The sequence below is a fragment of the Amblyomma mixtum genome, chromosome 7 (assembly GCF_055824585.1).
Source record: "Amblyomma mixtum isolate Tamu chromosome 7, ASM5582458v1, whole genome shotgun sequence".
Classification (NCBI taxonomy): Eukaryota; Metazoa; Arthropoda; class Arachnida; order Ixodida; family Ixodidae; genus Amblyomma; species Amblyomma mixtum.
Genome location: NC_143018.1, coordinates 128076131 through 128102584, shown reverse-complemented (window position 1 = coordinate 128102584; position 26454 = coordinate 128076131). Strand labels below are relative to the sequence as shown.

At 43.1% G+C, this 26454-nt stretch overlaps 1 protein-coding gene across 1 annotated transcript; it reads left to right on the top strand.

The window, feature by feature from the left end:
• Positions 1-15197: 15197 nt before the first annotated feature.
• On the top strand, positions 15198-17685 carry LOC149337558 (uncharacterized). Its single transcript, XM_089554454.1, has 3 exons — positions 15198-15329; positions 16363-16565; positions 17196-17685. The coding sequence occupies exons 1-3, from the start codon at positions 15198-15200 to the stop codon at positions 17683-17685; spliced, it is 825 nt and encodes a 274-aa protein (XP_089410580.1).
• The last annotated feature ends 8769 nt before the right edge of the window (positions 17686-26454 follow it).

The window sequence follows — 26454 nt, the reverse complement described above, 5'->3', positions numbered from 1 at the left end:
GTTTTGCCACTAGGACCGCATAGAACGAACATTCCAGAGTCAGTAAGCCGAGTGCCGTCGTTGAAGGAGGTCAGACTAGTTAAGGCAGAGTTTTAGAGTGACGACTGTTTTGTGTGAATGTCGTTTTGGCAATGGCTGATTTTCGTGAACAGCGTGGCCGGTGAAATTCTGATTTTTGCTCGGAAAAAGTTGAATCGAAACTCTTGAAATATTAAGAAAGACGTACAAGGACGATGCTATGGGGACAACGCAAGTGTTCCTGAATCGAATCCTGAATCAAAGCAACAATCATGCCAATGGAAAACTTCAAATTCTCATCGCCTCAAGAAACCTCGTCAGGTGAAACCAAACCTCAAAACAATGCTGATTTGTTTTTTCGACGCGAGAGGAGTCGTCCATTGAGAATTTGTTCCGCAGGGTCAGACAGTTAGCCAGGCTTTCTACTTGGACGTTTTGAAAAGATTGGGCAACAGTGTGCGGTGGAAGAGGCCAGATTTTTTGCGGTCGGGTGACTGGTTTTTCCATCATGGCAATGCCCCTGCTCACACAGCCCTGTCTCTACGACAATTTTGGACCAAAAATGGCATGACCCCTATTCCTCAACCCTCATACTCTACCGGCCTTGCCCCGTGCTACTTTCTTTGTTTCCTAGAATGAAAAAATATGTGAATGGAAAGCGCTTCGCTGATGTTGCTGAGGTGAAGAAAAAAACGACGGAGGCACTGTCAAGCATCACAAAATATGAATTTAAACAATGTTTTGAAAAATGGAATGAAAGATTCGACAAGCGTATCATTGCAAGTGAGGAATACTTTAAAGGACACTGAAGGTCTGTGCTTAAAATATGAACAAATAAGTTCAAACAAAAATAAGTCCGGTTTCTTTTGGGTACCCCCTCGTATATTCAGGAGATAAGTGTACATGTGAGACATATCATTTATAACCAATTTTAACAGTGGTATTTCGTGCAAGAATATCTAAATGCTACTCAATTTTTGCTCAAATTTTCAGATACACACTTTTATTCAGATTAAAAACATAATTTGGCTACTGTGCTCTCGTGATGCCACGTCTTGAGTTTGCATCAGTAGCTTAGAATAGTGCCTCTGTTACCTCTGGCGATGAAATCGAAAATGTTCAGCAGAAGATTGTATGCATCCTTTGTGATAGATATATTGAGCGCTGTCGTTTCTAATTAGAGACTAAGACTTTCTTCTAGCAGACCTTGGTATGTCTACTCTTTGTGACAGGTGACTCACGCATGACATACATATTCTACATAAAGTTGTGCTCGGCTCTATTGACTGTGAGCCGTTATTGATGTCACTGCGATTTCGTGTGCCTCAGGGAAAAACCACCAAATGCTATGATAGATTTTATCCTGACATGCATGCCATTTCACCAATGACTCATTTGCAAATAATACAATTCAACTTTTTATGACACAGAAATATTTCCCTAACTTGCTGTTTTCATTGTTTATTCATTATGCTTGTTTTTCTTTACTATTTTTATCATCGTATTTGTTTGTGACCATTTTTCTGTATTATGTCTGTTCACGTCATGGTGTTTGTATTGACTTAGTGTGCACTCGTTTAGGCCAATTGGCTGTTCAGGCACATTTAAAATAAAATATCTACCTATCTATTTAAGCAGAAGCACAGCACCAAGGTACTCACCAACTGTTCGAAGCACTGTGTGCAAGTTCTCGTGCCGACATGAATACAGGTACTTTGGAATGCACACTGTCCAAGTCTTCATCATGCCATGCCGCTCCGACTCTCTGGTAGCAAAATTTTCCACTAAAAAAAAGAGCAATTTTCTTTATGTTAGACTAGTAATATTAAATTTTACTATATACTAGGTACTTCTCATCAATCTACCCCAGACTAAACCATACACCAGTGATCATCATGTTTTAATTTTGTTGTATATGATCACAAAATGTGGTGTAATTAACATGTTAGAAATTCTGGTCAAAATAAATCTCACAAAGTATTGTTTAAAAAAATCTGGGCACAAGGAAGAAGAAAGCTAGCCAGATAGCCTGGACGAATGTTTTCAGTTTCATGCAAGCATCAGTACCCTTGCATACAAAATGTACAATTTAGTGGGTTTACCCTTCCAGAATGGAATTTCATGCTGCAAACATCTAGCTATGCGAAAAAAATTTTTAATTTCCATTCCAGGCAAAGGAAAGAAAATTCCTCTGGTTTTTCTTCACAAGCCTCTGCAAGTATACCATTCAGTGAATCTACTCTGCAAGTACGTGAACCTATCAGCACGAGACAATGACAAGAAAGGAGACAAAGCAGGCGCTGACTCGCAACTGAAGTTTATTGAAGTAAACAGGGAGTACATAGAAAAGCCAAACAATACCACAAACCACACAGTTACAGATAAGCTATACCACAACATGAGTAAAAGATCGCTCTTAACTTTCCTCTCATCTAGATAGTCCAACTCGTTGCATATTAACACGATGGACAGCACACTCACAGATTTGTCACCGAGTCATAACATGTGTCTAGCCTCGATAATTTTCCGGTTAATCTGCTCCGAATGTGTCGCCAAAATGAGTGTTGCTAAAAGGAATGGCTAGCAGCCTTCACATTCCTTGCGATGTACAGATAAGTTAGAACCCCTACCAATATCGAAATATCTCTTGTGCTCCCATAGTCTTACATTCACACACCTTCGAGTTTGACCAACATAAACCCAACCCCAAGATAACAGTATCCGATACACCACATATATTTTACAAGGCACATATGCTTTTCCCGGAACAAATTCACAAAATTATTCTTAACAATTTTGCAGTTTGTAGACAATTTATTAGGGGCCAAGAGCACCATTTCTGCGTCATACCTTCTGACCACATTTTTAAATTGTGCGACAATCAACGTATGTACAGTAACACAGTCGATCTTTTGGCATCTCGATGGCTGGCCCCGGCCGTATCCTGCCAATCCCTGTGAAGGGGTTTTAGCTTTAACATGCTAAAGGGAAGAATGGCGCAGCATCAAGTAATAAGGACAGCAGGACAACAAGCACACGCACAAGTGCCAACCTTGGAGCGGATACAGAATCCAAGCGCACGTGCTTGACAATCAGCACTGACAGTCAAGGAAATGAGAAAACACTGATTTGAACATTCAAGATTGAATGAGCCCAATCCTTGACTGCCAACGCTGAATGTCAAGCACACGCTCTTGGATTCTGTATCTGCTCCAAGGTTGGCACTAATACGTGTGTGCTCTCCTGCTGTCCTCGTTACATGATGCTATGCCATTCTTACCTTTAGCATGTCTGACCAACTTGACCAATCTTATACGCTCAGCTTTAACAATTTATCACACACTCCTGCAATAGCATGGTTGGGGAATAATGCTTTCGTAAGCCTTAAAATCTGCTCTTGGAGACCACTTGCCATGCTGTGAAAGCATCACTTCATCAATACCGAGCCTAGCCTAGATGACGCAATGCTATCTTTCACTAGCTTAGAATGGTTTGGCCAGTAGTCAAGTAGCTGCTTGACACTCCTGGGTGAATATCGGCAGCATACATGGCATGTGCAGAACATCAAGGTGAAGCCCAGAAACAGCAGCTCTTTTTGATGGGACATTTCCTCTAAGGAAAACCTAAGTTAAAGAAAGGCCTTGCTCCTTAAACAACTTGACAATATGCACAGGTCCCACACTATCGCAACCTTTTGTAAAAGGCCAGAAAATCAGACGCAGTGAAAGATTTTCCCCCAGCCCATGCAAGTTCTTGGCAATCACTCCATCCACCCTGCTTAAGAGAATATTACTTAGCACAGAGGCATTCATTCGATACATATACTAGACTTCTGAACATATGCCGCACAGCCATACTCCAGAAACATGCTCTTCAAATAAAAGAAGGTAAGTCCAAAAAAAAGACTATTACGCACCTGTTCCTAAACACAAGCTCATCATTGTGCTCCGATATACACATTCACAAGCTTTTCATAAGGTCCTCATACAGGATGGAATAAAATAGTTTTACATCGACACTAACCACCAGACAATCTGCTGGTTGCCATTCTTCAGATACTCAACCACGCTGCGAATTGAGTACAAGAAACGGATCTTCAAGATGCGAAGTAGACAAATGCTTTTGCAAACAACCAGACAAAATTTTGCAAGAACCCTTTTCTGAAATTTATCTAAAGAGCATGCTAGTGAATAGCATTTATTTTAAGAGCATGGCTGTAGAGTATTCTAGTGTGGTATGTGTTCAAAAATCTGGTATATGTAGTGGTTCGAAGATGGGCCTTGTGCTAAGAGATATTTTAAGTAGGGTGGATAGAATGATTGTCAAGGACTTGCATGGACTGGGGGAAAAAATCTTTTGCTATGTTGATGATTTTCTGGTCTTTTACAAAGGTTCTGATAATTTGGGACGTGAACATATTCTCAAGCTGTTTAAGGAGCAAGGCCTTTGTCTTAGGTTTACCTTGGAGCAAATGTCGCCACAAAAAGAGCTGCGGTTTCTGGACCTTACCTTGATCTGCACTCACCATGTGTGCTGGTGATATTCACCCAGGAGTGTTAACTGCTACTTGGACACAGGTTGGCTATTACAAGCTAGTGAAAGATAGCATTGGACTGTCAAGCCTGGGCTCAGAATTGATGAAGTCATGCTTTCTTAGCATGACGACTAGTTGCCAAGAGCATATTTTAGGTTAATGAATGCAGGATTTCCTAACCATGTTATTGCAAGAGCATACAATAAATTGTTAAAGGGTCAGTCTACTGAATTTTATCGACCATATTTTCTTTGCGGCAATCGATAGCTCTTTACTCAAATTACCGTTTAGCCAGCTGTGGTGCCAAGGAGTGCGGGAGAACATTTTAAAATAGAATTTATTAATGTGGGAACACATCTGTATGAGATGGTAGTCTCATCTGGCAACCATCTGGATTTCCGCCGCGCGGCGACAAACATGGCGGCGCCCGTCGAAGCCGGACCTCTCGCTTCGGACTGAATTCTCGTTGTTGCTGCCTTTTTCAGTGCGTTCACTGGCCATAAATGGGGCGCCTGTCTTTCGCTTCGTCTCATCTCGCCTATAAGAACACATATAAGAGATAAATTTGCTTTATTTTAATTATTAGAGCGACGATTCTGCCGCTCCTAGGCTTGAGTGGAGAGTCGGTTTGTTTACAGCAATGGTTCCCGTCCTGACGACCAGATGGCGCCACTATAGGCTGAGTTTATTTTTACGTCTCTGCTAGCATACGCTGAACTAAAAGTGGGAATGTGCCTGCGTTTTGCGTACGTGTAACTATAAGTATTCATGTGATTTACAAAAAAAGAGAGCGGTACGCCTTCTACAGTTTACTAGAACAAAACGTGCGTTTCTCTGACATTGGGGCATACAAATGGTACGTAGTATATTCACTTATGCTTCTACAAAAAAAGACTACCACTTTCTTGAACAAAATGAACGTTTGGGGTCGCCACCATGCTTTTTTACGCGACTTTTAACGCCGAAATAAAATATAAATTCCTGCCTAAACCGGGCGCAGACCCCTCGTTATTGATGTTATAGGGTGCCAACTACCAGAATATGCCATTATTTATACACTCATCTCGGTGAGTAGACTGACCCTTTAAAGAAGCCGAAAGCTTTTCACGGCGACCGGCGCAATCAGGCCGGGGCCAGCCAGCGAGATGCCAAAAGACCGGTTGTGTTACCGAACGTACATAGATTGTCACACAAATTGAAAAATGCGGCCAGAAGGCATGATGGAAAAGCGATTTTCTTGGCCCCTAATAAGTTGTTTAAAATATGTAAAATTGTTAAGAATAATTCTGTGAATGTGGCTAGAGAAAAGTACACATGTGGAGTGAAATGTATATGTACCGTGTAAAATGAACATGGTATCAGACACTATATCCTGTGGTCGGGCCTATATAGGTCAAACTGGAAGGTGTATCAATGTAAGATTACAAGAGCACAAGAGGGTAGGGGTTCTAACTTTTCTGTATATTTCAAGGGATGTGAAGGCTGCTACCCTTTCCTTTTGGCAGCACACATTTTGGCAGTAAATTCAGAGAAGATTAAATGGTAGATTATTGAGGCTAGACACACCTTACGACTCGGTGACTAATGTGAAAGTGTGTTGTCTAACGCACTAACACGCAATGAGTTGGACTATCTCGATCAGGGGAATGTTCAGGGGCATTGACTCATGTTGTCATGTATGCTTATCTGTAATTGTGTGGTTTGTGGTGTTGCTTGGCTTCTTCATGTCTTCCCTATTCACTTCAATAAACTATGGCCGCGACTCAGCGACTGTCTTGTCTCTTGTCTCGTCTTTCGCACTGGTAGATTCACCATGATGTCTCACCTCTGCAGAAATCCAACACGACATTTTCCTCATCACACTTGAGGTTCAGTGCATAATAAGGCCAACGCCAGTCATCCGCAAGAAAAGTTCATGGCTCCATTAACACCGCCTCCTGCTTACAAGACACAGTGCGGCATTCATTGTAGATTCTAGCTGCAACACAGAACGCAAAGTTTTAGTTTGAGTGGACTAACTAGGAAAGTAGCACAAAATATCTACAGCCAAACGGCCAAGCTGAAAGAAATTGAGGGTAGTGTAATAGTGAATATACTGATATAGTTTTGTATAACATCTTCTATTCATATAAAATGTACACTTTTTTTTCTTATGCTGACGCCTGGGTACACTATTTTGTGCACTTATTGCATGGGCCCGAACTAGCAGCTTGCTAAGGGCCCAGATGCTTTTATCACCCTGTTTGTATAACCTTCATCCAAAGTGAATAAACTGATACTGATATTGCATGCAAGATATATGCATGATATATTGTGATATTCAACACTGCTACCATTCGCTTAGCCAACTATTTATGCATAACAAAAAATGCAGTACCACATAAATACTGATACAGTGCTATTAGCGTTAATATTAGAAGTGCAGGTTCAATGAAAAAGAAGGGGCCTAGTGCTAGCTGCCATTCCCACAGCAGGCTTGTGACCAATCGCCAGTTTGAAGGAAAAAGGAACGACTGAAAAGGGAGAGAGCCAGTAGGAAGGAAGACAGGCATAAAAGGACTTAGGATACAATAGGCAGGGAAAGTTATTTAGACAGCAACCACAAAAGAAACATTAACACCCAAATAAAGATGTACAAGACCAACCATACCATTGTGCACATTGGATAACTTGTTAACCTCATTTAGCCCAAAATATATTTTCATATATACTTGTGCTATAAAGTGATTACATTCATTAATAGCATAACTGACCGACTGAAACCAAAACAGGGATGAAGGGCGGTGAATGAGCCCTAGGCGTGATGCTTTTGCCTTCCTAGTGGGACACAGAAGGATCATTCAGTTGAACATCGGGTCTCTGAGATTAATATGTAGTTTAATATTAGCGGAAAAATAGAAGTAGTAACAACAAAGCAAGCAATGTAGCTGAACATTGTTCTATGCACATGAGAAAAAAAAGCATTATGAATAATCAAGTATCCAATGTTTGTAGCTGCACATTTCTTCACACACGTGTCTAAAACATATGCGCTTGATTTGCCACAAGAGAGTGTCTCGTTTAGATAGGGTACCTGCTATGGCAATAGTGCACAATCAGGCTGGAATGAAATGCAAACAGCGCCTATGAACAAGACAAAATATTTCACCTGTGTGATTTCAGCTTGAGTATGCAGCTAGCCTGATTCCTGTTTCAGGATAAGAGATCTACCTAATTCACATATATGAACCCTTTCTAAATGTATACCTCGCTGCAAAGTAGAAAAGTACTGCACATGTATGTTCGCATTTCGTTCCGGCCTAACTGTAAATGCATAATGTGCGTCTAATGCATATCATTATCAGTCAAGGCTGTCACTTCCAACACCAAGCAGATATGTGAAACCTGTAAGAACTCCTTGAAGGCAAGAGTCTGGAGACAAGCTTCTAGACCCACTCTGAAGGATGTAGATTTGGTGTTTAATGTGGCATATAATTACTTCTGCATTAATAACGAGCATGTAAGGCCAATACAAGGAGCTTCTGAATTTGGTCGCCTAAAATTTGCTTGGGAGAACGCAAAATAATGCTAAAGAGCAATCTATAGACACAATATTGCATGCTGAATAAACAACAAGAAAAAAGAAGGCAATGCTCTGGAAGCACCTTCAGTCATTCAAGACAAAAATGATGAGGCATGCTGATGCTGCTACTTGAACAATAGAAAAAAGCGACTACTGCTTACTTACAATAAACGCTTTCTCTGAGCAAGCAATGAAAAAGAGCTGTAACTCATGCAACCTCACGTCATTCTTTTTACAAAAAAAGGAATTTAAAAGGTTGCAATGCAAGAATCCCTGCCATAATAGTATTCTTCTCACACTTGGGTTACACAAGCCAAGGCTTTTAACAGCATGGGTTTTTGCATGTGTTTGGTTTGGTTTAGTTTATAGGGTTTAACGTCCCAAAGCGACTGAGGCTATGAGAGACGCCGTAGTGGAGGGTTCCGGAAATTTCGACCACCTGGGGTTCTTTAACGTGCACTGACATCGCACAGTACACGGGCCTCTAGAATATCGCCTCCAAAGAAATTCAACCGCCGCCTCCGGGATCGAACCCGCGTCTTTCGGGCCAGCAGCCGAGCACCATAGCCACTGAGCCACCGCGGCGGCTTTTGCACGTGTTCATTCTGAAGCATTACCCGGTTGAAGCGACACAAAATATTTACTTCCCCATGAACCTGTGCGTGTAGCATAATCACAGAAAATATTTTTTTACACTGGACGGAAATACAACAGCATAGTGGCGTAACTGACACACAACAGGCTTCGGGGACAGTGCAAGACAATGATCTGAAATCCTACACAACAGACCTGCGACATTACAATGGCTAAATCCTTGATAGTAGTATTTAACAGCCATCTAAATGCTCGTGCGCAACAGGTGGGAGCAATTTACTACGCAGCAACAGTAAACCTTTGCCACTAGTCTAAACAAAAGTGCACCTCATTGCGACTTCCACTAAACTTTTTTGCTCCCACTGCAACAAAGCAAGTAGACAGGGGGACCAAATGGCAATGATACGATGTGTTAGGCTATCATGTCATCATCTTAACATAAACAATGCATGTGGTCTCTGTTCCAGACTGCCAATCAGCCTCGAGAAGACAAAGATGCTTATAAAGAAAGAACAAAGCAACAAGCTCTCAAACCTCACAGTGAACATAGAAGTAGCAGAACCATGTAACCTAGCCAATAGTTCGAAGCTAAGCAGCAGAAGAAAATATGTTAAGGCCAGGACTGAGCAAACAGAAAATCATGGAGGAAACCTAAAAGCAGCAATAAGCAATGAGAGTGGAGTTGCCTTGATGTTCATTGTCAATACCTACTGCTCAAAGTAACGGAAACCAGGGTATAAGAAATACAGCATTTCATACTATGCTTTGAGCAAATGCAGTGAGAATGAAACAGACTAGAGACTTGTCTTAGAACATTTTCACTCTTTACTTTGCACCAGAGGAAAATAAATTTGTGTGCAGTTCACCTACTGCTTGGCACTGTCCTAGAAGGAATGAATCCAGGTCTCGAAAAGTCTACAGAGAGAATACTGATGCTGCATTTGCATTTTTCTGTAGACTCCCTCATTTATTCCTTCCCTTAGGTTCAGGAGTCCACCGAGAGACAGTTACTGCCCCATTTCCTTTCCTCAAAAACCAATTTTAATTTCATTTCTCTCAACTGTCCTGAAATGTGTATAAGTTACCAATTTTTTTAGTGCCTAATTACATACTGTACTTTTTGCAAGGAATATGAGGTTGATGGACAGAAAAAAAAGTCTGGAATGGTACCTTAGGTAACTTGGCACCTGGACAAACAGCTGACCCACTGGGCGTCCCCAAGGGCTCTGCTGCGAGGCGTCCCTAGCAACAGTAGCCGGTTGTCCAGATCCAAAGGAACCACGCGAATGATTACCGAAAAGTTTAAGGACAGCAGATGCATGAACACAAAACAGCTTTTCAGCACTGTTGCAGTGGGATGAACGGTTCCAAATCGCGACTATACCTGGTAATAAATAAATTATCAGAAGACCATCTCGAGCGCAGAATGATCTCAAAGCACATTCGACACGCACTACCAACATGGACAGCCTGTGCTTAATTGAATCCAAAAGTTTACGCTGATCGACCAATGTTACTTCAAATAGAGACAGAAAGCGCATGCACGTTGTGCTGATGTTACCGTGAACATAACATGCGACGAGACACAGGGTTACAATAGAAACAAAAAACCGTTTCAAAATCTGAGAACAAATTGCTCACCTTCTCACAAGTTCACCAAACCGGAGACGATGCCTTGTGGCTGCCGCCAGTCACTCGCGATGCACAGAAACAATAAAAATACAACGCCGCTGACTTTCCTTGAGCAATTTTCAGTCGATTAAACTTCAAACTGTTCGCACCGACCACCGTTCACCTCACCAAGCATGTGTGCACGGAGGAAGTAAAATTTATGTGGGCAAGTCAGCCGCGCAAAACGCCGAGCACGATGCCATTTGCAGAGCTATGGTGGCTAGCAGAGCTGCACGGGAAATTCATAGCGTCATTCGCGTATTCGCTTCCATGCTTACTTTCGCTGACGCCGCAAAAGCGCACCACCTTGAAAACATATCAGATGTATTTAATTTTACCGTAGCTTTTTTACCTGACAACTTGAATGGTTTTACATAATAAAATTTTCCTTTTGTTTTATTAGCGTTGTTACCACAAGAGCGCAGTGCTTGCAGCTTGGCCGTGACGAGTCGAAGCGCTAGCCAAGCCCGCAGTCGGAACCATGCGCGGTGTATGTGTGGTGTTGAGTGAACAGGTGCTTTAGAACGGTTTTTGTTCTTCCGTGTTCGCTGCGTGCGTCCTGCGCGCTGTATTGTCGTTACGGTGTGTGTATGTGTGCGGCCGTACGCCGCATTGGAGTGTACAACCGCTTGCTGTCCCATGCGGCATCGATGCATAGTAAAACGACCGTGCAGAATGTGCGTTACAATGCAGTGGCCCTGCACGAAAGAGGAGACTTGAAGCCGGCGGAAAAGCTGCTCACCTTCGTGGGACTGCAAGAATCTGGCGAGGAACAGTCGACACGCGTTTCGGTGGATGATTGCGTTTATCAAGCTAAAAAATTCAGCACTGGCCAATAGCACTGATGAGCTGCTGCTGCGTCATGATAAACACCTGTCTAAAGTTTATTACAAGCTTGTTGGATGTGAACGTGGCCATGAGTGGTATCCGTCGAGCAGCGGCCCTCAGGAGGTGGAACCAGTCGATACCTGAAGACGATTACTGTTTGCCCGCGCCCTGGCGCCTCGCTTCCAACCGCATGCGTTGGCGTTATTTATATCTGATTTTCACACGTATTGGAAATTTCGCAAATATTAAAGCCGCATCTTTCAAACGTGCCGTGTGAAGAGGACCCTTTTTCATATTTTTTTGTGGGAGGGGGTGGGGGAATGAGCGGCTGCTCAAATGTCATTCTTTATTATTTTGAGCTTATTTTTCATATATGTGCCAGGTTGGCCCATTCTTGCCTCTTGGTTGCATGTAAGCAATGCATTTATTGGGCATAAATTTCTATGCTGTTGTATTGGCACAGGGTTAATTATTCTCATTCTATTGTGGTGACACATCATTGTATGCACTCCTTGCAGAATGTCTAAGGGGGTAATAAATTACTGAGCAGAGAGTATGCCTTGTGATAAATGCGAGGAACATTACTGATTTACTTCACACTTGGCATGTTCCGTTGTCGTTAGTGGTTACGTATGCCTTGCCTGCTGCTTTCCAGTGTAGGGGCGAGAGGCATGTCAAGCTCCACTTTGCAGCTTTTTTCTGTCCACTCTTTAGTGGTCAACATGGTAAAATAAACTGAACATAATGCATGTTTGCTGAGACTTAGCTTAGACTACAATTCATTTATTTACTCTCAGGGCCTATCGGCGCCAGATAGAGGAGTGGGTGGCTGACAAAAATACATGTGTAATAGGCAGATTAGTTAAGGTGATTATACACAGCATACTTGAAGGCGTCGGATGCAGTGCTGGACATGACAAAGGCACAGAAGATGTGACAGTTGGAAACGTAGAAAAGTAGAGATCTGCGTGAGCTTACACTTGACTTAAGGTGAACACTAGCAAAAAATTAAGAAGGTGCAGAAGACTGAGGCCAGAGTTAAAGCTAGTTTAACAAAGAAAAGAACCTCTCAGCAAGCCAAAATGAGCACATGCAAGCAGTTACGTAAACATGAAACATAAAACTTTTTGGACGGAAGAAAACCCAAGGCACATTGCTCATTGTGACGTTGCTTAAAAAGTGGGTGTCTAGTTGTTCACGCTCATATCCGGTCCTTCCACACCTAGCAACTGAAACGCCTTCAAGAAGGAGCATCTAAAATCACTCTAATTGCTGGGAGGTACACATCTCCAGATTTCAGAGGCTTGGTGTCTCATTTTAGTCTAGATAGTTTGGTAGATATAAACATTACCACATGTAAGGGGCATGTGGTAGCCTTGCAGGGGGTGTATTTTGTAAGTCTTACAGCACGTTGTGCAATGCTGCCATGTTTCATTATTTACATTGCAGTAATATGTTAGCACAGGCGAGAAAGTTTGTAACTGAGCAGGAAAAAACAATATTCATGTCATGTCTTAGCCGCATTCTTAGTACCATATAAAGCATAGTGCGTATAGGGAACTCCTCATTTTTTTATAATTTTTCTTTCTGAGCACTGGTTTTTTGCAAGTTAGCAGGGTTCTACAGTCTTCTGTGGCTGTCGACTGGCCCGCATGTTTGTCAAAGCTGCAGAGTTCGTGATGGGTCGTGTCAGTGCAAGCTAAATAAAGGTGGACAGGAAATTCATGCTTCCAGAGTACATTTCAGAAAAAACAGCTATTATTTCCTACTCAGGATGAGGAAGCAGCACCGACGGTGCACATCCTCCTTGTCACTACAGCAATTATGGCTGCTCACTGCTTTTTTGCAGCGTTTCATTTATCCGCAGGAAGACCAGGTATGAATGGCCGGCTATAGGTACCTAATAAATTGAACATTGCAATGAGCAATATTTTGTTGTGCCTGTGCTTTTGTTATCCGTGAAGGAGTTAGCATTTTTGATTGATGGTTGTGTAGCAAAGATGTGACTGCTACATTGCACTGCGTTCACAAATTTGTTTGCCCATGCTTTTGGCTTTCTCAGTGGTTCGTTTCCTTATGAAACGGCAGACGGAAATTCGGCTTTCACCTTGTGCACTTTCATCATGTTTGCAATGTATTTTCAGCTGGGTGCTCAGTTTCAATTTAGAGAAGTTGTCTAACCATTGTCTGTGTGTAATTTTTTTTTCATCTCTTGACCTAATTACGCTGCATTTCTAAATTATTTATTAAATCCATTTATTAATTGTTACCCTGTCATGTGGTTAGCAACATGGTGAAAATATTTTTTTATGAAGTCAACGTGCTTCTTTTAAAGTTATAGCAAAGTAAGACCTTTGTTATGTAATGTTGCTCACAATTTGTAGCAATCCCTCAACGTTGAAGCAACATCATGCGTCACTTGGATCTAATCTGATTATAACCCCCCCTCGGATCATCACCTTTGCACATGGGGTTAATCTCATTTTCGCCATGCTAGTTTGTGGACATTATTGAACAAGAGTAAACCACACAGATCGGAAATGGGATGTCATGTGGTGCCTAGTCCGGGGGCCAACAGTTACGGCGAGTAATACATTTCAGAAAATGCATAATACGGCCAGCCACCTTCACGAATGTGTTACGGATGGACCCTCCATTTTAGATGCAACAGAGCAAGCATTTGCTCTGTTATGGAGAGTTTGTACGTTACATTCACGGAATTTTTTTGCAGTGTAAACCTGCTGGTTTGCACAGCTCCTCCTCAGTACTGCTACTGGGAGATTGGCAGAATAGCTGTGTTTGCATCTTTAACAGCCAAGCTTGGAAATTTTCACTATATTTCACTCTAAAGAGAGCAGAGGCGCATAAAAAATTAGCCGCCAAAAGTGGCGCAACTTAAGTGCTAATGAGCACTCAGCCGTTTGCGTGTCGTTCGGTATTTACCACCCGAAAATTTACAGATGGCAAGACTGAAATGCGCTGAACTTGTACAAGTTGCTCGTCTGCTGCAACAGCTCACTTGTAACGGGTGGATGATGGCCACGTAGTGGAAAGCAGGCTAACAGTAATTTGTTTTCAATCATGATTAGTTTTCTTTATGACAGGTATGGCTTTATTTATATCAGAGGAGCTACCTACTAAAGGGGTTATTTATATCTTTGCAGTTTTTGCAACATATAAGCCAACTTTGCCATTTTTTGCATTCTTTTATGTTTTGCTTATACATAACCATCTCTTTACTATATACTATGGTTTATTTGTGACACCGAAATGTGCATTTAGTGTTCAGAAGTTATGCACATAAAGTGGTGTGCAATGAAGTGCCATAGCTTCTTCCAAGTGTCTGATAGGGAGGTGTTACCTGAAATGTTTTCATACTTGTGAAGCGCCAAAACAGTGTGTGCAACATATTATAATTTGACTCATTGCAGCCCTGGGAACGTTCACATGAAATGCACCTGCTACAGGAGCCAGAAAAAGTCGTCTCAGCCATATGAGGTAGAGCTTACATTACAAGCCTGCGGATCCATTGCGACGTCGAAATGCCAGTGTGCAGCTGGTACAAGTGGTGTCTGCAGCCATACCATGGCAGCTCTCAAACTCCTGGTCCTTCTCAAGAGCGACGGGTACTAGGAGCCACCCCCTGAGCTTGCCAGTACAGAGCTCCCTCAACAGTGGCGACGTCCGCGTAGTACACCACTTGCGCCACTGCCACTTGAGTTTATCGACTGGAGGCGTGTTCGGGACGGAGGACTTTGTGAGCCCCTCAGGACTCGCTTTTATGAGGCAGCCAAAGAAGATTCCTCATTCACAGACGTTGCTTCGAGAATACGCCGACTAGGTGCCCGGCTGTCAGCAGTAGCTCCATCTGCATTAAGTAGGCACCTCCATAATGGTCCACTCGTTCCAGCCGATTCAATGCTTGCGCCCACACCTTTAGGGAGCCCCCTGCAATATTTAAAGCCCCTCGTACCCCATGGCTTTCAAGTCATGTTGTCCCCTGACATTCAGTGTGGGCATGGCAAAAGTGAACAACCAACTAGGCCGGAGCTGTTCAAGGACTCAAATGCGTGGGTGCATAGCTCCGTTGGCTGTCCTCCTGAACAGGTGTCTATACTTAAGGTGGGTACATTTTGGCAGTATGGGCTCTATCCATGCAGCAACTAACACTAAAACATAGTAAGCTTCAGCTGCTAAACATTTTATTTTGCTTGAAAATAGTAACTTGGTTTAATTTTGCAGAATATGTCACTAGAAGAGGTGCAACCAGAGTTTGCATGGAAGTGAGTCCCTAGCTGTATGCATCCATTCATTGTCGGCACTTGATAGGTTGCAAGTAAAGACAAGTTTATGTAGTGTGAGAACTCACCTTAAAAATGCGCACTATTTGCTAGGCAGTTGTGATGATAGCCCCAAATGTTGTAAATATAATATCCATGTAGTTATGGTGAGATAACTTAAGAGGGAACAGTGCAAACACAGCACCCAAGGTGCTGGCAGATAACGTAAAGAGGGTGTGCTAAAGCAACGCTGCTACATGATTCAAAAGAAATGCGTTGGTTCCAATTGAGGCGATTCCAGGAAGTGCTAAATTCTGAATATTCTGTGCTTTTAGTGTTGCTGGTTCTGCTTTAATCAGTGAAAGGAGACATGACTACTGAGTTCTACACAGCATTGACTGGAAATGTATGTGCGCGTTCAAACCTGCATATGTCCATAAAATAAATTTTGAAACATTGCAAGGAAGCACATCCTAATGCCTATTTTATGCACTCTCCTGGAACAAATTACAAGATAATAAAAATGTGATACATACATGAGTGAAAAATTCTGATTTGGCAGTTACATTAGCGAAGTGCAACATACAGTCACATTAGGCTATAGGCACTGGCTACTGATAGGGCTCCAAGCATTCCATTTATAACTTGGCTCGCTAGAACGTACAGAGTACTTGACGTATCTAGTTTATGCCTCTGTAAAGTAGAACGCCTCACTTCTGTCTACATAAGCCATCGTATTCACATTTCAGTCAAGAGAGCTTTCGTTTGAAGAATCCTCATTGTCTTTTTTTGCAGTATATTTAGCTCTTATTAAACAGTAATATGGTGGTTTTTGCATTATTTCTGAAGCACTATGACTTTTTCTTGTTCCTCAGGCTTTGGAGATTTCCTGCGAGGAAGCTGTAGCTTTTGAGCAGAACACAAGACAGCAGGCTAGTAGTTATGCATGGAAAGCAGCACGCCGTCACCGTGTGACAGCTGCATCATTCGGAGTTGTCGTACAGCGTCTAACCTGGACAGAGAAAGGCTTGCACAACTTCACGTCTCAAAAAGACTTGTCACGAGTGCGAGCAGTACAGTAAGCATGCTTGAATATTTCACTTTAGCCTTCACGGCAGTAACAAGTTTCGCGGTTACATTTTAGTTCATTGTTATGCATGGGCATACTTGGCTGGAAGCTTCATCATCCAGAAAAAAATTTTAAATGTCTCTCGCGTAGTTTTTGTCCCATAGAAGTGAAAATAGCACTACAGTTAGCCGCTGCTATTAATCTCTGAACATGAGTTACTGTTTCTCTTCCTATGCTCCTTCTTAGCATTCATTATCTTAATGATATTACTTACTGACACCGACATTCAGCCTAATTACCAGTGGAAATTTCATAGATGTAGCAGCTTCTTAAACACTTCTATGCAGCAGACTAACCGAACCTTCTCGCCAGAAAAAAAGTGCGATTCCATGTGAGGTCTATGCTCATATTTCTTTACATCTACTGTGCACTACACTGTTTGTAAACATTGTGAAATCTGTTAGGTACCGCAGCTATTAGTTTTGGATGAGTTCTGTCTTGGTCACCTTCAAAGGGCTTGTTGTAGTTTGTTCTGACTTTCCCAGTACACATTTAGCACCCCTTCTCCCACTTCTACCCGTGTGTTCAAAGCATAAAAATTATGTGCCTGTTTCCAGTTTTGTTAATTTTTTTTCACAGATACGCAGTTGCCAATGAGCAGCCAGCAGTGCACAGGTGCATCTACACTATGAGGACAAGAAGCCGCGACATTGAGGCTTTTAGATGTGGACTACTCGTGGACCCATCCTGTCCATGGTTGGGAGCGTCACCTGACCGCTTCATCTTTGATCCGTGTGAAGAACCAAAGCATGGCCTTTTTGAAGTGAAGCGCCCGTACAGCTTAAAGGGCAAGGCACTAGAAGAAATAGGAGACTCACACTACATGAAAAAGGATGAGCAAGGTGTATTCAGGTTGGACCGTAGCCATGAGTACTATTACCAAGTGCTTGGGCAAATGGCTGTGTCAGGACTGCGCTGGACTGATTTTGTTGTATTTTCAGAAATGTTTATGATTGTGGAGCGTGTCAGGTTTTTTGAAGAGGACTGGGCTGATGCGATGGCTAACATTAACCCCTACTTTTTTTTCGTACTGTTGCCGTATTTGGCTTCAAAACAGCCCAATTTCTGAGTTGTTTTCTTGTTTATATCCTGTAAGCTGTGGTGCCAAAACTAGCAGCTAAGTGTATAAATTTTTTGTTCTGGACAAAGTGATACTATAAGTGATATGCAGTGTTTGATGAAGCATGTAAGGCTAGCAGCTGTTAACATATTTTCGTTCCTGCAGTGATGGTTTAACAAAACTTCGTGCTGGGCTAGTTGGTGGGACATAGTTGAAACTTGGTTCAGCGCGAAAGACGAACACAAAGAAAGGAAACGACACACACGGAGCGCTACTAACAACTGATTTATTGATATATGCAAGAAACACATCTATAGTCTTCACACGCATGCGCACAATCGGGCGGCTCCAGGCTACTTGGATTATGTATGACATCGTTCAGAAAATACGAAATGGTAGAGAAGGGCAAGAGAGCAGACGACAAGGGAAAGGAAACATAGACCTAGGACATCAGATGCGAAGACTCTGGGCATAATTCCTGCAATAGGCTTGGCGTGGCTGTAGCTGCAGAGGAGTGATTGCAGTTTATACGGAGAGACTCCTATGCGGCACAGATGTAACTATGTAGCCTGGCAGCGAGATATAACCTGAAAAACTATAAAAAAACGAGGATAAAAATCACTGTGACGATGATGATTCGCAGCTTAGAATACCACGGTCACTTCGTTTGCCTCATCTCCGGTCTTACCAATACAAAAATCCCTTCATAGCAACATTTTTCTGAAAAGCCATCTTCCTGCATTTAATACAATCCAGTAAGTAGAAAAAAAATAATAGCTTGACAACTGCACAAGACCTATTTCCTTGGCTAATTTGAGCGCGTATTGATGAATCAAAATTCTACAGTGAAGACACAAGTACGATGCAGTGCCGTAACAAAGTACGGTCTCTGGGTAAATGTGTACAAAAGACGGTTTCGATGAGAGCGGATTACCAGTTGTACATATGGTCGATGATGTGGGCACAGCTCGGCATTGTGCTTGTCTGGAGACGGTGAAACTTGATATGGTACAGAGAATGATTACTATGGTTATATACCTTTCGTGGTGGACACGCATAACGACGTGGCTAAGCGGGTTATTTTGTAAACAATAGACAGGGAACGCCATCGTGCATGAATATTGCGACCAGAACCTGCAGCCGCGACAGCAAGAGAAGACATCGATGGATTTCGGCCGAGTCGGAGCTTCGTCCATAATGTTTGCCTTCTCCCAAAAGATAAAAGCTCCGCTGCACCATTCAATTCATTAACCATCTTGTGGGGAAAAATATTACAAGGGAGAAAAGTGTTGGCGAGAGAGGCTCTCGTCAGATACGCCGACTATGTGCACACAATCTCTTTCAGATTGTATGGCGAGACCTTATCCTGGCTCGTGCTGTCAGAACAGACTGTTTAGAATATTTTGCGCAGACTTGTACTTCGGAAAAATAACGGAGACCCCAAGCGCCCCTCAGAAGCTGTGGCGTGAAAATGGCAACCCCGTGTTATAGTGTAAAATTCAATTGATTTTACGCACTACCGAGCATTTACTGTACACGGAAAAGTACACTCCCAACAGTCCTTCCGACTGGGTTTTTTGGCGCTGTAGTACTTCCAAAAATTATACTGATTTTAGCGAAAATTACCTGTCTGCTAACAGTGAACAAAATGATGGCGATTCAGTTATTTACCGTTGCGATACTCAGGGATGTAAATAATGCTCTGTGGTAACCAGTTAAGGTAGTCACAAATGCATTGCGTTAAAAGTAATAATGGCATATTTTTTATGCGCTCAAATCTGATAAGATTATAAAAGCACAAGTGAAGATCGATACGAAAGCCTCATGTAAAAGACTTGCACTCCGAAAGTAAAAATATAGGATACATTATCATAAACCTACCACATCTACCGAGTTGTTACGAAGAGAGTTTATTTACAAGATGAGCGGGAAAATGGGTGAGAACTGGGAACGGCTAGCGTCAGGTTAACCACAGCCCGAGTTGTTGTTGTTCTCCCCAAGAAGATAATGGCGCGTACCCACTGTGGCGAATTGGCTGGTACTCGCGCTTTAACCTCGTTTTCCTCTACTCTGCGCGCAGCCTAGCGCCACGGAGCCCAATCGGAGTAACAATACAAGTATATATATGACTAAAGCCGGCCATTCCTGGGCCCATCACATGAAGTAACGAAAAATATACGCCAAAATGACTTCAACTCGGGTAGGCCACCGGCAAGAGGTGTGCGTATTGACCACGAGTGGAGCCTCCCAAGAAGTCTTCTCTCGCCATGGGGTGTACAAGTGCCTGACGGTAGACGTAATTTCGAGAAAGGAAGGAATGGTACGTGTACGGCCTTGTTTCCGATGCTCAATGTTGTCCGCGGCAAAACTTGAAACGTCGGAGAGATTTTTATGAGTAAATTTAAATGCATGTAGAATCTTGTAGCTCTGGTTATGGTGCTCGCCTGCTGACCCAAAAGACGCGGGTTCGATCCCGGCCGCGGCGGCTAGAATTTCTTTGGAGGAGAAATTCTAGAGGCCCGCGTACTGTGCGATGTTAGTGCACGTTATAGAACCCCAGGTGGTCGAAATTTCCGGAGCCTTTCACTACGGCGTCTCTCATAGCCTGAGGCGCTTTGGGACGTTAAACCCCATAAACCATAAACAAAACCAGCCCTATTAAATCTATGCTAGCCAGGATACAGTAATACGTGGCTAGTGCCTGCTAAAAATTCCATTTAGTCTGTAGGCTAACAAAAATGCATGTTCGGTAATTTGGCTCTCGGTATCACGGCTCTATGTGGAGTTGTAATTCACTGAATAATTTTGTAGGTGTTTGCTAGCTATTGCGAAGTTCTGACCAGCACGGCGCCGCATTCATTTCTGCCCTTCACGATTTCTCTTAATTTCATCTGCTTGCTCAAATAACACACCACAACCATTTTCAGCATTTCTGAAAAAAATTTTGAATATTCTAGTATTCTAATGTACTGGTATAGAAATATTGAAAGTAATTCTTCCGAACACAGCAAAACATTTCTTTTAAAGTTTTACCACACTTCGCACCGAGTAAAGACTGCCATAAAAAAAACCAATGGGAACGTATATAACGGCAGCAGGAACGCTGATATAAAAAATGCAAGCCTGCTGGGAGGATCGCTGGATATACTGATTTTTATAGTGAAATCTTACGATATATCATAAAATTGCGTTCACAAACAATTTCCCGCTGAAAAATGCTCTTCTCCAGACTTTCTCGGTGTCACAAAATTCGGCGCAAGTTTGAAAAAAAATTGGAGGCATATCAAGGTTAAGCCCAGTGGATGCGAAGCATGACCTTAGCGTTTGGAGGCACCTTGACCGCATACACGCCCGGCGCAAAGACGCTGGCGCGGTTGCGGGCACAGAGACTGACGCGACGGCGGGCGGCGGCCGCCTCATCCCTGGCGTGACGTCACATATCACGTGATGCAGCGATTGTGGCGCCGCCGCCGCGTCGCGCGCGACGGCGCGAACCGAAGCGTGGAGGCCTCCGCCGGGCGACGTCCGACGGCGCGATATAAGGCCCCATCTGCAGCCGGCGTGACGTAATCACGTGACGTCATGTCACGTGACCTACTTGAAGGTCACTTGAAGGTCAATGGTGAAAGGTCAATGGTGGCCACCGCCGGGCGTCGCGCGAAGGCCCGAAACCTACGTTAATATGCTTCGCATAAAAAAGAAATAAAAAACAGCGCCGCGCGGACGGCTCTCGCCGGCGCGCGTCGTAAAACAAGGTAGAAGGAAACCCCGGTGAGTGACTAGCCTTGTGTGCATGGCTGCCCCCTCCCCTACCGCTCGCCGACGCGGCGCGCGAGGGGATTGCCGTCGATTGTTCTAGAGTGTTGAAGATGCTTTTACTCCAATCCGGCGGAGAGGGCATAGCCTTGCGTATGCTAAGACTGCACGGCCGATACTGTGTGTATGTGCGCGCCTACTTTGGCGCGTAGAACAAGAAGACGCGGACCAAGCCTATACAAGAAGGGCGTTGACCGCTGTCAGTTTAGCCCGAGCCGCCATTTCAGTTTCCGTACAGCGCACCCGCTCGACTTCCGGGACAACATCACTCGTCCCAGCCACGGTCAAACGAGGCAGCACGCGCCAGTCTGCGGGACGGCACCGCCGCGTACCTCTGGTCGTCGGACTGTAGCAGTGCCTGGTGAACAAATTGGGTTTTGTTTGTTTGCCTCTCTGTTCTGGTAGTGCACTTTAGGTACAATATCCCTTTTTATTGTAACCTCTCTTGAGTTTAACTTTGCACGACTTACATTACTTCGTTAGTAACTTTGTATGTGCTTGTACAAGTGATTGTGAAATTCTCTGTATCGCCTTATTGCTGTATGAACTTTGTTTTGTTTGTGAACCTTTGGCGCCGACCCATTCTCTGTCTTGCGACAAGCGAAAGCTGGGCACCAAACGGCCAAAAACCTCTTGTCATTTGGTAGCTGGTCTCCGCAGAACTTGCCACGCTGAATCAAGGGCATCTCCTTTGAGTTCCCCCTCTTTAAGGGTGTCTGGGAACTTACGCTAAAAGGACGCGAAGTAGGGTGACGCTCGGTACAGTAGTACTCGCAATACTAACGACAAATGAGATGCGAGCAGCAAAATGTGATCTTAAGTAAAATAGTCAAAATAGTGACTCAGGTGATTTTTTCTTTAGAGAACTAAAGAACATTTTTTTAGAAGCTTGTCCCCTGTATTTCGTTCCCAGGAAAGTAGTGTTCTTCAGTTTTTGTACTCGGGTTTGAGTTTTTCAGTTGCGTTTCATTCGACGCTGATGGTACGGCACAGTTTTCTAGGTACGCAGCCGGCCCTACAGGGCGCAGAGCTCAGTGAGTCGCAGCTATTCAGCTCAGCTTCTGTGTCTCTCTGTACGCAGCGAAATGAGTTCTTGCCCGGTTCTATTCTCACTCTGAGCCAGTCTTTGTTGCTTGCGTAATGAAGGTGGCGTACCTACAATTGCTGGAACCATACCCTTTTTACTACCAAGCTTCGAGATCAGCCTTATTTCTTTCCTGAGGAAGCCTTCGCAGTGAACCCGCTCACGGTTCACAAGGCGAGCCGGTCGAGTGGATTCTGTACGAAATTGTCTTCAGGATTCCCCAAGTGTATTGGAGTGTTGAACGCGGTGTGCGCGTCTGCTTTGCACAAAACTTAATTTGATTTTTCACCGAGCCCGATGCAGCTGCTGGGCAATTTCAATTTTTCCTTTGAGACGAAGGAGAAGGAAAGGTTTTCCTTTTAAATAAACAGATAAAAAAGGTGTAGCTCTTAACGTAAGATCAAAAAAAGGGTTCATAAGACAGGCCAGCTTCTTTAAATGCGCCGGAACCTGCTTGGGCCAATGGACGCATACCCAACGCAACATCAGGTCAAATTAACTCGATGAAGCCCCAAGATTGTGCTAGTGTCTGAATAAGCAATTAATAATAACAAATCACTTTCTGTTCAGATCTTTTCTTCCAGAACGCTACTGCCGTCGACGGCAAAGACTGCTTGTCAAATCAACTATTGCCTGACTGACAATGTTGAAATTCGGGCTTGTTGGTTCATGCTTCGGCGCAATAGTGCAAACAGGACAAGAGACCAAGAACGAGTAGACACACACAGCGCTATAAGTGACTGACGGCAGCGCTGAACAGGGTGTGAAGAGACATACATGATTCGGGAAGTAAAAATGTGCTAAGATCGGTATTCCAAAAGAGTGCAACTTATAACTGGAAACGCTTAATAAAATGGTTGCCGCCATTCACAAGTTTAGTCTCGAGAAGCAGTGAATTTGTTAACAAGTATTCTCTACAAAGCTCTCAAAGAAATAAATGATCTCTAAGAAAGGAGTAGGAGGGGCATCAAATACAATGCCCAGACGCTGCTCACCCAACGGGTTGTTAAATCGTTTTTCCCTTTCTTCATCTCTGTGTCACAACGTTGAATACAAGTACATCTTTCTCAAAAATACGCAGCCCACAAGGTTTATTTCGTCCGAAACCTCCGAAATTAGCGGCCGTGCTATGGTAATCATGTGCAGTCCTACCGCATCTCAATCGGCGATGACAAGCTCTGTTATATTCTAAACCAAAATGAAGAATCAAGCCTTTACTGAACCGAAAAGATTTGCAAGTGCTTTATTTTTTTTCCCGCAGCAATCATATGTCACTAGTTGCGGGACCACCTCGGCGTTCATCGAGTTTTCATTAGTGCTTCCTTTATAGAGCAATGCCTTTCGCCCTAATTAAGTGACGAGTGATAAGTAATGCCTCACCCACAAATATTTGTTTCCGAACACAAACATGGTATACTTAAGTAGCGATATAATGAAAGTTAAGTGTTCGTCTAGACATTTCCATTTCAAGAGAACAAACTCTTGAAGAACGTACGCCTCCACGAAAGGTTTCCACCAAAGCGCTCGTAGAGGCAAATAGAATTAGTAAACGACAATATAGTAAACAACATAGTACACAAAAATCAAGCATTGTCAGGCGTAGGGAACGCAGCCAGGAGTAGAACTAATAAATGGTGTCGGATGACTGCGTCGTGCACGGCTGGCCATTTTGCTCCCAATATGCCTCCAGTTGTCACTTGAGATAAGAAGAAAATCAATACGGCACAAAAAGGAATGAAAAAAAGTTTACAGAAAATAGTGACAAGAGCGCTCCTCTGAAACCGCGAAATTTCTCTATCTCCGCGCGGGCATCTATAAATTCACACACACGGCATATTACGGTTTGGGGATTGAAAACTAACTTTTAATTTCCAAGTTATGTTCATTCATCATCATCATCATCATCATCATAATCATGAAAAGAAACCGATATCCTTGTATTATGCTACCTTATGTGAGAAAAATTTCAACGCTGAGAATACTTCTGACTGCGAAAATTTAGAACTTCCTCTATTTTGTGCAGCTAGTGGTGTGGTAGGTAAAATCGTAGACCTCGAATCAGCTCCAAGGCCCGGGCAGAGTAAAAAGTATTTATGCTTGAGATTTCTTCCCGTTTGGTCCACGAAATCCGCCCGAAAATAGATTATAGTATTTCATGGACACCGGATAGCACCGGCTTTTTATTCTCAGTGTTTGCTCACAAAGCTGCAAAACTTTCTGGCCTGTAAGTTCTGTCTTGCGAAAACAAGATCGGATTAAACTTCTTACCCACGCTCCACATATTAATGAGCATACGGCTTGCAAATGCTAGGTCGCTAATTCGCGACAACAGACAGTAATGTGTGAGCTCGCACCACAGGTGAGTTAATTTATTTCCTGCGTATTTTGACAATAAAGTATTAGCTTTTGTATCTTTAGAATAAGCTTTCACCACCAAAAGGTAGTTTACTAGACATTTGTAGTACAGCCTGTGACTATCCGAAGATAGTATTAGCTAGGAATAATATAACAATCACCCGAAATGGCGGCTAATCTAGGTCGCAGTGCAACGGCATGTAGTTGGCACTGACTAACTAATGCTTCGTGTTGCCAATTTTCTCAGGCTATCTGTCTAGTAGCACAGCGCTGCTCCCACAGTTAATCCTGCTTTTACTGCATCACATTCCACAGAGCACTTGAGAAAAGGGGTCGAAGCTACGACGTAAAAGCGTAGGTGGCCGCAAAAGGGTGGAGCCACTTCTGATTCCCTCTGCTGTTTTGTTTTCTTTTATTGAAGCTAGATCAGTCCTTTGCAACGCCTGAAGAAGAAGAAAACAAGAAGGGAAATAGGCAGCGTGATGTTCACCCTTTATGGAGCAGGTGTTAATGAAGGCGGTCGTCTCAGAACTTCGCAGGCTCGCTTCCTGGCACAAGCTTTTTTGTGATGGAAATCTTTGCCCTCGATGTGGATTTGAGTACTTTGTGATGTTTTCTCTAAACTATACCATTTTAGAAAGTTTTAAATCTCTCTCATAGAGAGATAAGACGCTCACTCACGGGGCGTTTGAAGAATTAGGTAACACCTTACTCATCATCATCAGCCTGACTACACCCACTGCAGGGCAAAGGCCTCTCCCATGTCTTTCCAATTAACCCTGTCCTTTGTCAGTTGCCGAAGATGTATCCCCGCAAACTTCTTAATCTCATCCGTCCACCTAACTTTCTGCCGTCCCCTGCTATGTTTGCTTTCTTTTGGAATCCACTCTGTTACCCTTAAGGACCAGCGGTTATCTTGCCTTCGCATTACATGCCCTGCCCAAGCCCATTTCTTCCTCTTGATTTCAACTAAGATGTCATTAACCCGCGTTTGTTCCCTCACCCACTCCGTCCTCTTCCAATCTCTTAACGTTACACCTATCATTTTCCTTTCCATAGCTCGCTGCGTTGCTCTTAACTTATGCTGAACCCTCTTTGTTAGCCTCCACGTTTCTGCCCCATAGGTGAGTACCGGTAGGATACAGCTGTTGTATACTTTTCTCTTGTATACTATATTTACCCTTCTACAGTTAACGCAAATTGTCTCATCAGAATAACGAGAATACACGGAAAGTACAATCACTGTAATGTCGTTCATATAGGTACATCTGAAAGAGTATACAAAAGGACGCATTTCTGTTGCGCATTCCATATAAAAAGGGCAAGCTTTCGTGATTTCGGGTCATTGCCGAAGAAATATTTTTTAAAAATTACCAACTCACTACTGCAAGCAATGCATGACAAGAAGCAAAAATGATTTTGTGGTAATACATATATTAGTACAAAGTGGCGGTAGAAATTTACAGCGGACGCTAGAGTAAGTCTTGACAATCGTAGAAACATATACACAAAGTAGATGGCAA